Below are 16018 nucleotides of genomic sequence, written 5' to 3'. Positions count from 1 at the left end.
AGCGCTTTGCACACAGCAGATACCCACTCCATCCTAAGCGCTGCCAGCTTTCATACACACGGTGATCCCGCATGTGTTTATTGAACCGTGCAGAATCACTGCACCCAATACATTGGATGGTGATATCTTGTGGAGACTGAGCATCTCCGTAAGATAAGTAGACATGCTGCCGTCTGGAAAGACGCGCCACATGTGTGTATACCCAAGGAAGCCTGAGGCGTCCCTGCACGCATGGTGGACATCGGATTTACTATGCTGTAACATCTGGACGCTGCGGATTGGACACTGCGGCTGTGTGCAGTGTTCAAGCCACAGCAAATACGGAACGTGGATACATTGCCTAAGCCAACACAGATCAGAGTTTTATATCATTAACATAACGATCTGATTCTCTTGCCTGAGAATCCATGCCCCAGGCCTAGACTATCTAGAGACAGATCAACCCAATTTATGCTACCACTTGTCCAGAAACTGCATCACATCTGTCCATTGGTCTGGTCTGGCATTGCACTAAAGCTCTATTGGAATAACTGAGTCCCCACACAAAACGTGTGTGTGTGCGCGTGTACACATGTGTAGGATGGATGATGATGATGATTTCACCTGAAACTGGTCTTAGAAGGTCAAGAAAAAAAATAAAATACACACCCACACGGTGGGCCATGCATATAGATACACCTAAATAAAATGGGAATTTTTGGTGCTAATTTCCCATTTGTGGCACATTAGTATATGTGAGGAGGAAACTTTTCAAGATGGGTGATGACCATGGCAGCCATTTTGAAGTTGGCCATTTTAAATCCAACTTTATTTTTTCCAATGGATGAGGGTCATGTGACAAACTTATTGCGAATTTCACAAGAAAAATAATGGTGTGCTTGGTTTTAATGTAACTTATTCTTTCATGAGTCATTTACAAGTTTTTGTTTACAGCCATTGACATGTCGCAGAGGTTAACACGTGAGGAGCGGATAGAAATTGTGTGGATGTCTGGTGAACGCAGTACCCAGGTCATTGCAGCAGATTTCAATGCAAGAAAACTGTCACCATTCCCATGTTACTTAGGTATATCCATATAAATGGCCCACCCCAAAAAAAGTTTGCCTCATCACTGAACATAAAGTTCTTTTTAAACTGAGGGTTCTGTTCCAATTTTTGTTTTGCCCATTCTGCAAATTCAGCTCACCGATCTGGCATCAAACATCCCTTTGACAGATTAGCTACTCACAATTGGCACCCTTACACAATCCAGCTGCTGCAGGATCTCAACGAGGATGACCCAGATCGGTGCGCTGAATTTTCAGAATGGGCAAAACAAAAAAAATTGGAGCAGGACCCTCAGTTTACACAGAACATTATGTTCAGTGATGAAGCAAACTTTTTTGGGTGGCCCAATTTCTATCCGCTCCTCACGTGTTTACTGCTATTGGCATATTGCAGAGGTTAACGGAGAAACTTGTAATTAACTCATGAAAGAATAAAGTTACGTTAAAACCAAGCACACCATTGTTTTTCTTGTGAAATTCTCAATAAGTTGGATGTCACATGAACCTCTTCCCATTGGAAAGAAAATAAAGTTGGATCCAAAATGGCCAACTTAAAAATGGCCACCATGGTCACCCATCTTGAAGAGTTTTCCCCCTCCCATATACTAATGTGGCACAAACAGGAAGTTGATATCACCAGCCATTCCGATTTTGTTTAGGTGTATCCATATACATGGCCCACCCTGTATATGCAAAAGCCATCATCTAAAGATACCAATATAATTTTAGGCCAGTGTTTTTTTTTTTTTTTTAAAGTTGAAGTCTCTAAATTGTATGCAAAAACTTGGAAATTCCACTTTAAGAAGTTGGCAAAGTCAGCCTTATATTAGCCGTACACGTTACATTTCTGTATAACGAGGCATTGGCGATTGTTCGGCCAAGACATCTCATACAGGAGCGCAAATTCAGCCGAGCTCTGTTTCTGAGAGATGAGCTGACAATGCACACAGCAGCCCTAAATCGGACATGTGCAATTGACACCTCTCGATCAGCTGAACCTGGGGATAGAGGCAGGCTCATCTTAGTTTAGTGTATGGAGGAGAAAACATGGCCAATTCCTCGTGTCTGCTCAATTCATTTGGGCAATATCTTGCCACTCATCAAGGGTATACAGACTTCTCCATAGATTACACCCCACAAGGAGCAGTCACTGGTACATACAATTAGGGCACTGCATTCATTACATTGAAGCAGAGGGCACAGAAGAGAAGAAAAAAAAAAAAAATGCAGACAAGGCAAATTTGGGAGGTAAACTTTTAATACACTGACCAATCAGAATGGACAAGCATAATATGTTAAATGAGTTTCAATTGAGGTAATTAGGAAGAAAAAAGATTTGATTGCAAAGTAAAATATAATCATTGATCTTGACAACAGGGACTACAAAAGTAAAAAGTCACAACCTTAAAATAGTAAAACTCTTGTATATAAGCCTAGCAGAGATAATGAAGGTTGTGTGGAGTTTACACAATATGTTGTGTTGTTCCAATTGCACAGATTACATTTACTTAATAAAAGTAGGTTCAAATGCAACATGCATTATAGTGGAGCTAAATGCACAGTTCTTGTAATAGTCACTTTAAGACAAAGTTTAGCCATTAGTTTTGTATTTTGCATTTTTTACTTTAGTTTTTGCTTTTTATTTTTTTTTTGAGGGGGAGGGGGGAGTAGTATTTTGGCCATTAGGGGCATAAGCCTGTAGGTTAGTCAGCAAGCTTGATTTTATGGACAAAACTCAGAAGGAGCATCCATATGTACATTGGGATTTTGCACAAATATGGAGTTACTTTGCTTACTCCAGTCACATCCAAAGCTGCATTCAGAATTCTGCAAAACACTGGGCTAATGCCTTACAGAAGCACTGTCATTAATGTTTTTTTATTTTTTTAATTTATGAAGAGGGAGAGTTAATCTACTCATTTACTGCTCCTCTTAAGTGAGGTTACCACTTGATACACCGGTCATGCTGCGCTCTGCGTGACCCAGAAGTGACTTACAATGCAAGTTTAGAGAGCGTCAGGATGAGGCCCCATAGACTTGCATGGTAAAAGACTTCCGGCTCGTACATTGAGCCAGTTGTAAATAACAGTAATGTCACCGAGAAGAATGGCGCTGGAGAGAGCAGAAGCGGAGTATATTAATACTCAAGCTATATGCACAACGAAAAAAAATAAAAATTAGGAGTGCTTCCTTAATACAGCTATGGATGTTACTAAAGTAAATAAAGGATAAAAATTCATGGATCTATTGTAAGTTATGGCCTTTTGCACAACTTTACTTGGGGTCATTTAAAAAAAAACAAACTAAAAAACAAAACAAAGACACTGGTATATAGAAAGTTAAAAAAGTTAGAAATCAGACATAATATCTGTTTATGTCACCACCAAAGTACTGCTCATGTCACCACCAGAGAAGCACACATTCTGGAATCTTTACAAGACTCAACTGCAATTGAGAAGTAAATTTGCTTCCTGAAGACTTTGCCAAAGCCATTTATCTGCCCGAGAGGCACAAGCCTAAAGGAAGCACCCCTCTACAGGACCACATGGTGCAAGGAACCCTTAACATGGGCCGAAGCTAGAACAAGGTCAAAGTAGTACCTAAAGCAACAAGAAGCCATTATGAAGTCCCCGAACATTTTAGTGGCCATACTGTGTTCCCCAAAGTGAGGAGTTGAGCTCTTTATCTACACCTCACTTAGAAAGGCCAACAAGCCCAATCAGGATTTAATTATGGTTTCCATGTGGAATACCATGGGGCATTTGCTGTGGGAACACATTGTTCCTATGATTAAAACCATGATAGACATGCCCTGCGGATCCCAGGGGTGGTGCCATGTAATTCTGAGATGACATCTCCTGGGGTGCAGGAAAAGGTCCCATATGGAAGTTGACCATGGGTTGCATGTCAACAGATTCTCCACTGTAGTCTCTGCCTGGGACATTTCTCTTGTCTCTTTGACGGCGGTTGCAAAACCATACTCGAACGACCTGTAGTAAAGAGAAAAGTGTCAAACGTAGTAATAAGACAGATGGTGGGGACTTACAGACAGACCTTAGGTTCAGTAGATCTGAAGGGTCACCAATTGTTGGCTTGTCAAACTGGCCAATGTTTAGCATCAGGAACTGCTTACTGTTCTGATACCACATTACAGCCTGTATTAAACACTCCAGAGCTGCACTTACTATTCTGCTGGTGGAATCATGCATATACACCATTATATTCTGGAGCTGTACTCACCAGTCTGCTGTTAAGGCCTCTGTACACATACGTACAGGCAAGCTAATATCAATGCAATATTTACAGCCACTACACTAGCAGAATAGTGATTACACCTCTGGAGATATTTTAAAAATAAAGTATCATCTGGTGAATTGGATCCTTACCTCTTTATCCAGTTTTAGCTCTCGTGACATTTGTGCCATATCGGGAGCTCCAGGCTTTGGGTTTTTCAGGAAACAAACTTCCAGGGTGTCCTTCACAGAGTTGTCGATATTTGTTCTCCGTTTCCTCTTTCTAGACTGAACCATGGCTTGCTCCTTGTTGATCAACTGGAACATTAAGACGGATCAGTTAATTAAAATATGTCCAGTAGCCTTAATATGTAGCATTACAGGAGCACCAATGTTAGCAAGAACCTTAAAGACCAGACACATTTTTCATGTTGAACTGAATACACAGTGCAGAGCAGAATAAGACTTTAAATCTGCATCAAAGGTGAAATTTAAGCAGTGTTTGCACCCAATGAGTATTTAAAAAAAAAAAAAAAATCCAAGACCATTCGTACATAAAGGCCCCGTCTCACATAGCGAGATTGCTGCTGAGTCACAAGTTTTGTGACGCAACAGCGACCTCAGTAGCGATCTCGCTATGTGTGACACGTACCAGCGACCCGGCCCCTGCTGTGAGATCGCTGGTCGTGTCGGAATGGCCTGGGCCGTTTTTTGGTCGTTGAGGTCCCGCTGACATCGCTGAATCGGTGTGTGTGACACCGATCCAGCGATGTCTTCACTGGTAACCAGGGTAAACATCGGGTTACTAAGCGCAGGGCCGCGCTTAGTAACCCGATGTTTACCCTGGTTACCAGCGTAAATGTAAAAAAAACCAAACAGTACATACTCACCATCTGATGTCCGTCAGGTCCCTTGCCGTCTGCTTCCCACACTGACTGAGCGCCGCAAAGTGAAAGTGAAAGTACAGCACAGCAGTGACGTCACCGCTGCGCTCTGCTCTCACTGTACGGCGGCACTCAGTCAGTGCGGGAAGCAGACGGCAAGGGACCTGACGGACATCAGATGGTGAGTATGTACTGTTTACCAAAAAAAACAAACAGTACATACTCACCATCTGATGTCCGTCAGGTCCCTTGCCGTCTGCTTCCCGCACTGACTGAGTGCCGCCGTACAGTGAGAGCAGAGCGCAGCGGTGACGTCACTGCTGTGCTGTACTTTCACTTTCACTTTGCGGCGCTCAGTCAGTGTGGGAAGCAGACGGCAAGGGACCTGACGGACATCAGATGGTGAGTATGTACCGTTTGGTTTTTTTTACATTTACGCTGGTAACCAGGGTAAACATCGGGTTACTAAGCGCGGCCCTGCGCTTAGTAACCCGATGTTTACCCTGGTTACCCGGGTGCTGCAGGGGGACTTCGGCATCGTTGAAGACAGTTTCAACGATGCCGAAGTCGTTCCCCTGATCGTTGGTCGCTGGAGAGAGCTGTCTGTGTGACAGCTCCCCAGCGACCACACAGCGACTTACCAACGATCACGGCCAGGTCGTATCGCTGGTCGTGATCGTTGGTAAATCGCTATGTGTGACGGGGCCTTAAGAGTTAGTTCAATTTTTTTACCTTGTGCATCAAATCAAACTCTGCTTTGCATCAATGAATGTATAAATACCCTCAGAATGTGACAACCCCAGCTAGGAGCGGTGTTAGGTTTTCAGAGGATTTTCCACACTGGCTACATTTACACTCTGCTTAGTGTAAATATATTTTAGTTTAGTGTCCGGCCAAGTGCCCATGATCCAGGAGTGACAGCACATGTCCAAAGCGCTGCTGTCTATTGAACGCAGGTGATTCCACATGTGTACACTGAACTGTGTGAAATCATCGCGTCCAATACATTGTACTAGCATCTCCGCAAGAGAAATTGACATGCTGCGGTCTGGAGAGACGTGCCGCATGTCCGTCCCCACAGATGCAAGCACAGTAGACATGGGGTTTATAGAATAATCATCCACTATGCTGTAACATGTGGCAGCTGCAGGTTGGACTTGGCATAAATATGTAGAGTCCAACCCGCAGCAGTTCCTGATCGCGAGAACGTACCCTTAAAGTTTCCGCCTTTCTGCCCATAGATCTTAACAGCTCATTTGCATATTTGGAAAAAAACATGGATTTCTATGGAATGGACATCGGATCACAGACATCAAGGTGTCATTTTATTCAGGTTCCCGTTACCTAAATGTCCATATAGACAATTTAGAGCAGGGTTTCCCAAACTCTAGTCCTCACGGACCCCACAGGTCATGTTCCCAGGATTTCCTTAGTATTGCACAGGTGGTGGAAGTTTCATCAAGCCCTCAGGAATGCTCTCACCTGTGCAACACTATGGAAATCCTGAGAACATGACCTGTAGGGTCCGTGAGGACTGGAGTTTGGGGAACACTGATTTAGAGGGTTAATTGCACTGACAGATTCCCTTTAAGGCAACAAGCCGAGAACAGTTCTAAGCACTGGTGCATGAGCTCCATCCTGAACAACCCTGCAAGTGCTATAAAAGGGATGCGACATCAATCCTGCCATGAAATAATCTGCACTAGAGTTGAGCAAATTTGTTTGGATTCAGTTCCGAATAAGATTGGCAGCGAATATTGTTTTTACAGTATTCAAACGTCATTAGGATCGCTGAGAGTAGAAATTGACAAATATGTTCAGAACCGATCATCAAACATACATTCGGCACAAATAGGGTACCAATATGGCAGATTCAGTGACAGAATCCGAACAAGTTCACTCAACTCTTAATCTGCACCACACGTTGTGAGGAGGGTGGGATGGGTGATGCGGTACTGTACCGGTCATGTTCAATCACCGAGGAAGTGCCCCAAATATAAGAGTGGATGTAGATCATGCAGGGCTGACAATGGAGGAGCCACTCAACTAGGCATGGTGGATGAGAGCAAGGGGGAAAATTGGTCATTTATATGGCACAGCAGGGGAGCAGTGTGTGCCAGAGTGGGTGGTCTCCTTTATAAAGACCCTGACTTATGCCACTGCTTCCTACCTCCTGCAGATTAGGGGTTTTCTCAGTCTCTCGTAGCCACCGATTCAGCAGGGGCTTGAGCTGACACATGTTCTTGTAGCTCAGCTGGAGGGATTCAAACCTACAGATAGTCGTCTGACTAAACATTTTGCCTGTGGTGGGGAAGGAAAAGGGGAAAAAAAAAAAAAAAGAAAAAAAAGAAATGTATTTGAGAGTCACAGGAAAACAGACAACCCTAGAATAGTGTTGTGCAAGTATGCTGGTAATTGAAGTTCTATTACCAATTGGAAGCCATAATGTATCCCCCCACCCCCCAAAACAAAATAAAAAAATCTTACCATACAATATGCCCAGGGTGCAGCCAACATCTGATTGTGTGAAGCCTATGGCCACACGTTTCTGTTTCACGTCTTTGGCAAACTGCTCCATCTCCTTTTGGGTGGGCAATTCCTGCAAAGCAAGATAAGACACATCTGTAGGCAGCAGGGTCTTCAATCAGCACATAAGAGTGACACACCGGCTCAAGTATTGAGTTTCACTACCCGATTGTCAGAATGTAAAAAAAAAAAATAATTATATATATATATATATATATATATATATATATATATATATATATATATATATATATATATATATCTCCGATTTACAATTAACGTGTATGCACACATGCAGGAATAGTGTATTAGTATGGCGGCCGGAGGATCGCCTGGACTGGTTAACAGGTGACAAACTGCTCGGAATAGTATTAGATCTGTAAGTTTTCACTGTAAGAATGGAAACAATTGTCATTGACAGCAAGCAGAGATCTTGGGGGGGGGGGGAGGGAAGGGAGAAAATCAACTTTAACACCAAATTTGACTAAAGAGGCACAATGAAGGTAAAGTCTAGAGTGTAAAGTAAACTACCTATAAATGTATTTTCAGCCATCTTGTGCCATTGTAAAGTTTACAAAATGGGAGCAGGGGGTGTAGCCAAGGTGGGTGCGAGGGTAGCAGCCAGAGTGGGTGGGGGAAGGATGGTCTGAAAAGGGCCCATATGAGAAGACTTGATGCCTGGGTGGGGGGACTCCTGGTGTAGATTATGCATTTCACCACTAGAGGCAATGTAAGAACAAGAAATAAATCAGGAGTCCAGGTAACTCCTGTACTCACCCAACCATCCCCCATAAAGTGACGATTTTCAGGGCAAGGCAATTTAAGCAACTATCATATGGTATCAGTGTCTCAAGTGTGCGCCTTTGTCAAGTGTGTGCCAAGTCAAAAGGAACAAGGGTATATAGAGGTCTAGGTCACAGGCAGGGTGGCCAGTGCCCCAAGTTGTAGCATCACTAACCAGATTATGGGGTTACAATAAAACACACCTTAGTTAAGTTTTATGTTACGGATATTATATCTTCCCATTGGACTTTAATGAAATTACCATCTACCCTGTAGTCACATTAATGCATATACCCATTTTCCTCCAGAAGCTGCAACACTCATCTATGGACCATTTCTAATCATTTTAATTACAAGTACATTATGAAATACTTGTCCAGAAACCCCACATAACCCTTAGTAGTCCATGTCCCTTTAAACAATGGTGGACTGGACCTTAAACAGTGTATACACTGGTAATATTTCCATTATGTGGATCATCAATAAATCAATGCTTTATTATACGGGTATTACCTGGACATCTTCACCATCGCATGGCATCACCTCGTCCTGAACTTCTGGGGTTGTCGCAGGCAGGTCCTCGGCCACCTCTTCCTTCTTGGCTGCCTCCTGGGTGACGGAGCTGCTGCTCTGCGCCACCGGCAGCTCGGAGGGTACTTCTGGCATGTTGGGGCTCCGGTTGTCTCGAATCGGATACACACTGGACCCAGAGACACTGCATGGTCTCTGCTGGTTGCCCATGCTGGGATTAGGGTTACCAGGCCACATGTTGTTCCAACAAGGATAGTAGTACTGGACACTGGGGAACCTACTCTCCACTTTATCTTCCTCCTCCTTAATATTCACCCTCTCTACGCTAGTTCGCATTTGCTCCACCATCTGAGGTGACCATGCATGAACGTAACTGGAGGGCTCCAGTGGAGCAGGTGGGTTCCAACCTATGCCCTGTGTTGGGTGGTCCCCTAGTGCTTGGAATCCCTGATCGTAATTATCCGACCTAGCCTGATGATAGAAGAAAGCCTGAGAAGAGTAAGGGTAGCCCCCAAAACTTTCCTGCATGTGTCCATGGTTGAAGGCAAAAGAATTTGTGTAAACCTGTTGGCTATACATGGCCCTCTCCAAAAAAAAAAAAAAAAAAAAAAAAAAAAAAAAAAAAAAAAAAAAAAAATGATTTCAGCCAAAAGTAGGTAAATATTCAGCTGTACCTGCCCCAACCAAGCACCTGAAGTTCAGAAGCGACAAACTCAGGACAAGCTAAAAAGAAATTAGAAAAGATACTGGAACAAAGATACCCAAAATCTAACAGACCCACCCAAACCCTCTAAAAGAGCCACCTCTGACCTGACCAGCCAGCTCCGCAATGTGAAGAGCATCAAGTACAGCCATTGAAGAGCTGACCTTACCTCCTTGTCCCTCCCTCTTAGCTCCCATTCATTGGCTCAGCTCCATCCCTTCACCTCCCCCCTTTGTACCTTGCTGAGAACTTAATTCATTTAACTTTTTTTTTTTTTTTTTTTTTTTTAAACTATTGCTTTGGGTTTTTTTCACTTTGCCCCCTTATACTCACCCAACTAAAATATATATTTTTGTGCTAAATTATCAGGATGCAAACTAGTTATTAATTGTATTAGTGGCAATGTAACCCCTTTATGGGAGGCATATTGTCACTAATGAGCCCCATGAGCATATGTGCATACATAATCTCCATGCTAAATACCCAGCAGGCCTCCCGTATTGGACACTGATTGGATCTTGGCTTTTGCTCCCAACATCACTAGAACCCATTTCCCCACTATTAGATACTATAAAACCATCAACTCCAGGCTCCATTATTGAAGATTCCTGCCTCTGAATGACCTACAGCTGCTTCAGAGCTGAACTCCCAGGGACTTGGCCTAGGAGTGGGGATTTACATGGTGCAGCTGTTTTTGCTGCTAAATCTACAATATGACTGCATTGTGCACTACAAATCCCAACATTCCTATAGCAGACAACAGTAGTATTTGATAATACAGTTTCTTTTATTATTACTATTCCTATATGTCTTGGTTACGTTATTTGTACGCATTCACACATGGCTTTTTAAGTGGATTTTACAACAGATTGACTTCAAAATTCCACATCAATGAGTGTTTGCAGCAATTTTTGATGTGGATTTTGAAGCGGATCCAGCTCAAAAGTAATGTAAAAAACTCCCTGTGAACATGTCTTTAGGCAGTGGCTTGTGAGTGACCAGAGCCAGCTTACGTGGCCATTTCCCTGTGGTGTTCTTACACTCAGAGACAATGCACTGTGATTTTTCATTAACCTATGGGGGTGCATAAGAATGTATAGACACATGCTGTTTCGCATGACCATGACTTTCTGCAATGTTTTCATGCAACAAAACATGAGTTCATTAGTTAACAACAGCGCCACTCTTGGCTGTGTTTGTGTCTGGTATTGCAGCCCCCCAGACAGAACCCATTGACATGAGTAACTATTTCTAAAAAAAAAAAAAAGTTAATAAATGGATATGCTGCAGAATTGCTGCAAGTGAACAGCGCCACCTAGAGGAATATTTTTTAGGAAAAACACCCAACATTGGTTTCCAAAGAAAGTCCAAATGACTTCCAACATATGAGTTCTCCAACATAACCAATATCATCAGTGGTGATATACCATTGCATGTAATACTACAACATAGCATTAGGGAAGCAAAACGATGGGAAACTCCAGCCTAATGACTATACTGACACCTATGTAACCAATATGGACACCATAATATGCAGTGAAGATATGATGCCCCCCATCCTCACCCCCTTAGAGATGTGGATGCATAGTTTTACACATTGATCTATTAGAAGGAACGCCAATGTTATTTAGGGTATGTTTCCATTTTTTTCCTGGGAGACTCCGTTTATAATTGACCCTCCTAGCTGGGCCATGAGACACATGTTCCCAAGTGATACTTCTGGTAAATAGCCAAAGCCTGGAATTACCATATGAAAAGAGCATTCACCTTCCAAGAGTGCCTGCAGCCCTGCTGATCTATTGAGTAGGGTGGGTACCTACATCCACTCTATAGGTATGCGCACCATTGTAATCATACTATTTGCTTTTACTGCATTGAACATTGATGCACACATGGCAGAGACCCCACAAGTTTTTTGCATCCTCCAAAGTTTGAAATGAAATACAGCTCCATAGAAAAATGGGCAGAGGCAGAAATTTGGTAAAGTCCTCAATGCCAGGAAGCTGCTGTAAAGATAATTTGAATTCAAAGATGTTGGGGAAAAAAAGCCAAGACTCCAGTAGATTATTCATCCTTTATTACTTCTTAGGCTCCATTGTGAATATGGGGTGCAGCCTTTGGGCATTATAGATAAGAATGGGGTGGTAGAGAGCATCCTAAAAATACAACTAGATTGTTCAAAGAAATGGAGTTTCTGTATTACAGTCAATAGCTGGTAAAGTTAGGTATGAAAAAAATCACAGAAAAAGGCAGCCTTCTGTACCAACCGCAGGTTACAGCCCCAACGCATGGCCCACCTGATCTATTAGGCTATGTGCACACTTTGCGGATTTTGCTGCGGATCCGCAGCGGATTTGACCGCTGTGGGTCCGCAGCAGTTTCCCATGAGTTTACAGTACAATGTAAACCTATGGGAAACGAAAAACGCTGTGCACATGCTGCGGAAAAAAACGCGCGGAAACGCAGCGGATTACATTCCGCAGCATGTCACTTCTTTTCTGCGGATTTTCACCTGCTCCAATAGGAAAATGCAGATGAAAAACCGCAGAAGAATCCACAGTAAAAAACGCGAACACATATTCCATATAAACAGGGGTATATTGTGCATTCTGTGCGTGTTAGATATGAAAGGAACATGAAATATGAGCAGATTACAGGGAATGGATATATGTCCCATATAAAGAAGTGTATATTGTATTCTCTCTGTGTGTTAGGGTATGTGTCCACGTTCAGGATTTGGTCAGGATTTTATGCAAGTAAAATCCTGACCAAATCTGCACCTGAGGTCACTGGCAGGTCACCTGCGCTGTCCTTACGTTTTTTATGTTATGTAAGGACATGCTGCGTTCTTAAAAAAAACACCACATGTGCGTTTTTGCGGGAATTCCGCATGTGTTTTTTAATGCATAGTGGAGACGGGATTTCATAAAATCCCCTCCACTATGCTGTAACATCTGGACGCTGCGTTTTTGACGCTGCGGCACAACGCTGCGTCAAAAACACAGCGTTTCCTGAACGTGGACATATACCCTTAGATGGGGAATGAACATGGAATATGAGCAGACTACAGGGGAATGAACATATAATTATTTTTATCGTAGGTACACTTCCACAGAATCCAAAAATAAAAACCAGAACATCACGTTGTATGATTTTTAAATAATTACATTTTATTGCATGAAATCAATACTTGATCACCTACCAACCAGTAAGAATTCTGGCTTTCACAGACCTGTTAGTTTTTCTTTAAGAAGCCCTCCTACTCTGCACCCATTACCTGTATTAATTGCACTTGTTTAAATTTGTTACCTGTATTAAAGACTCCTGTCCACACAATCAATCACACTCCAACCTCTCCACCATAGCCAAGACCAAAGAGCTGTCTAAGGACACCAGGGTCAAAACTGTAGACCTGCACAAGGCTGAGATGGGCTACAGGACAATAGGCAAGCAGCTTGGTAAGAAGGCAACAGCTGTTGGCACAATTATTAGAAAATAGAAGAAAAGCAAGATGACTGTCAGTCTTCCTCAGTCTAGGACTCCATGGAAGAAATCTCCTCGTGGGGTAAGGATGATTCTCAGAAAGGGCAGGAATCAGCCCAGAACTACATGGAAAGACCTAGTCAATGACCTAAAGAGAGGTGGGACCACGGTCTCAAACATTACCATTAGTAACACACAACATCGTCATGGATTAACATCCTTGCAGGGCAAGTAAGGTCCCCTGCTCACCTCACGCCAAAACATGTCCAGGCCCATTTGAAGTTCGCCAATGACCATCTGGATGATCTAGAAGAGGCCTGGGAGAAGGTCATGTGGTCATAAGAGACCAAAATATAACTTTTTGGTATCAACTCCAATCGCTGTTTTTGGAGGAAGAGGAAGAGGAAGGATGAGTACAATCCCAAGAACACCATCCCAACTGAGAAGCATGGTGGGGGAAACATCATACTTTGAGGGTGATTTTGTGCAAAGTAGACCGGACAACTGCACTGCATTGAAGGGAATATGGATGGGGTCATGTATTGCAAGAATTTGTCCAACAACCTCCTTCCCTCAGTAAGAGCATTGAAGATGGGACGTAGTTGGGTCGTCCAGTATGGCAACGACCCAAAACACACAGCCAGGGCAACTAAGGAGTGGCTCCATAAGAAGCATTTCAAGGTCCTGGAGTGGCCTAGCCAGTCTCCAGACCTGACCCCAATAGAACTTCTTTGGAGGGAGCTGAAAATCAATGTTGCCCAGTGAAACCTGAAAAATCTGGAGAAGATCTGTATGGAGGAGTGGGCCTAAATCTCTTCTGTTATTCTATTGTATCAATTACTTATTTCATGCAATAAAATGCAAATTAGTTACTTAACCCCTTTACCCCCAAGGGTTGTTGCACGTTAATGACCGGGCCAATTTTTACAATTCTGACCACTGTCCCTTTATGAGGTTATAACTCTGGAACGCTTCCATAGATCTTAGCGATCCTGACACTGTTTTCTCGTGACATATTGTACTTCATGATAGTGGTAAAACTTCTTCGATATAACTTGCGTTTATTTGTGAAAAAAACAGAAATTTGGCGAAAATTTTGAACATTTCGTAATTTTTCAACTTTTAATTTTTATGCCCTTAAATCACAGAGATATGTCACGCAAAATACTTAATAAGTAACATTTCCCACATGTCTACTTTACATCAGCACAATTTTGGAACCAAAATTTTTTTTTTGTTAGGGAGTTATAAGGGTTAAAAGTTGACCAGAAATTTCTCATTTTTACACCACCATTTTTTTTTAGGGACCACATCTCATTTGAAGTCATTTTGAGGGGTCTATATGATAGAAAATACCCAAGTGTGACACCATTCTAAAAACTGCACCCCTCAAGGTGCTCAAAACCACATTCAAGAAGTTTATTAACCCTTCAGGTGTTTCATAGGAATTTTTGGAATGTTTAAATAAAAATGAACATTTAACTTTTTTCACACAAAATTTATTTCAGCTCCAATTTGTTTTATTTTCCCAAGGGTAAGAGAAGAAATTAGACCACAAAAGTTGTTGTGCAATTTGTCCTGAGTACGACGATACCCCATATATGGGGGTAAACCACTGTTTGGGCGCATAGCAGACCTCGGAAGGGAAGGAGCGCCATTTTACTTTTCAATGCAAAATTGACTGGAATTAAGATGGGACGCCATGTTGCGTTTGGAGAGCCCCTGGTGTGCCTAAACATTGAAACCCCCCACAAGTGATACCATTTTGGAAAGTAGACCCCTTAAGGAACTTATCTAGATGTGTGGTGAGCACTTTGACCCAACAAATGCTTCACAGAAGTTTATAATGCAGAGCCGTAAAAATAAAAAATCATATTTTTGCACAAAAATGATCTTTTCGCCCCCAATTTTTTATTTTCCCAAGGGTAAAAGAAGAAATTGGACCCCAACAGTTGTTGTGCAATTTGTCCTGAGTACGCTGATATCCCATATGTGGGAGTAAACGACTGTTTGGGCGCATGGCAGAGCTCGGAAGGGAAGGAGCGCCGTTTGACTTTTCAATGCAAAATTGACTGGAATTGAGATGGGACACCATGTCGTGTTTGGAGAGTCCCTGATGTGCCTAAACATTAAAACCCCCCACAAGTGACACTATTTTGGAAAGTAGACCCCCTAAGGAACTTATCTAGATGTGTTTTGATAGCTTTGAACCCCCAAGTGTTTCACTACAGTTTATAACGCAGAGCCGTGAAAATAATTTTTTTTTTTCACAAAAATGATTTTTTAGCCCCCAGTTTTGTATTTTCACAAGGGTAACAGGATAAATTGGACCCCAATAGTTGTTGTCCAATTTGTCCTGAGTACGCTGATACCCCATATGTGGGGGGAACCACTGTTTGGGTGCATGGCAGAGCTCGGAAGGGAAGGAGTGCCATTTGGAATGCAGACTTAGATGGATTGGTCTGCAGGCGTCACGTTGCATTTGCAGAGCCCCTGATGTACCCAAACAGTACAAACCCCCCACAACTGACCCCATATTGGAAACTAGACCTCCCAAGGAACTTATCTAGATGTGTTGTGAGAACTTGGAACCCCCAAGTGTTTCACTACAGTTTTTAACGCAGAGCCGTGAAAATAAAAAAAAAAAAATTTCCACAAAAATGATTTTTTAGCCCCCAGTTTTGTATTTTCCCAAGGGTAACAGGAGAAATTGGACCCCAAAAGTTGTTGTCCAAGTTGTCCTGAGTACGCTGATACCCTGTATGTGGGGGGGAACCACTGTTTGGGTGCATGGCAGAGCTCGGAAAGGAAGGAGCGCCATTTGGAATG

The 16018-nt window shown here is 42.6% G+C and overlaps 1 protein-coding gene across 1 annotated transcript; it reads right to left on the bottom strand.

The window, feature by feature from the left end:
• Positions 1–2675: 2675 nt before the first annotated feature.
• On the bottom strand, positions 2676–9879 carry LOC143805366 (POU domain, class 5, transcription factor 1.1-like). Its single transcript, XM_077284615.1, has 5 exons — positions 8986–9879; positions 7651–7762; positions 7334–7464; positions 4433–4597; positions 2676–4036 (listed from the first exon to the last, which is right to left on the bottom strand). Exons 1-5 carry the CDS (start codon positions 9580–9582, stop codon positions 3773–3775), a joined length of 1269 nt encoding a protein of 422 aa, XP_077140730.1. The 5' UTR covers positions 9583–9879; the 3' UTR covers positions 2676–3772.
• Between the last annotated feature and the right edge of the window lie 6139 nt (positions 9880–16018).

Source organism: Ranitomeya variabilis, chromosome 2 (genome assembly GCF_051348905.1).
Source record: "Ranitomeya variabilis isolate aRanVar5 chromosome 2, aRanVar5.hap1, whole genome shotgun sequence".
NCBI lineage: Eukaryota > Metazoa > Chordata > Amphibia > Anura > Dendrobatidae > Ranitomeya > Ranitomeya variabilis.
This window is presented reverse-complemented; position numbering and strand designations above follow the sequence as displayed.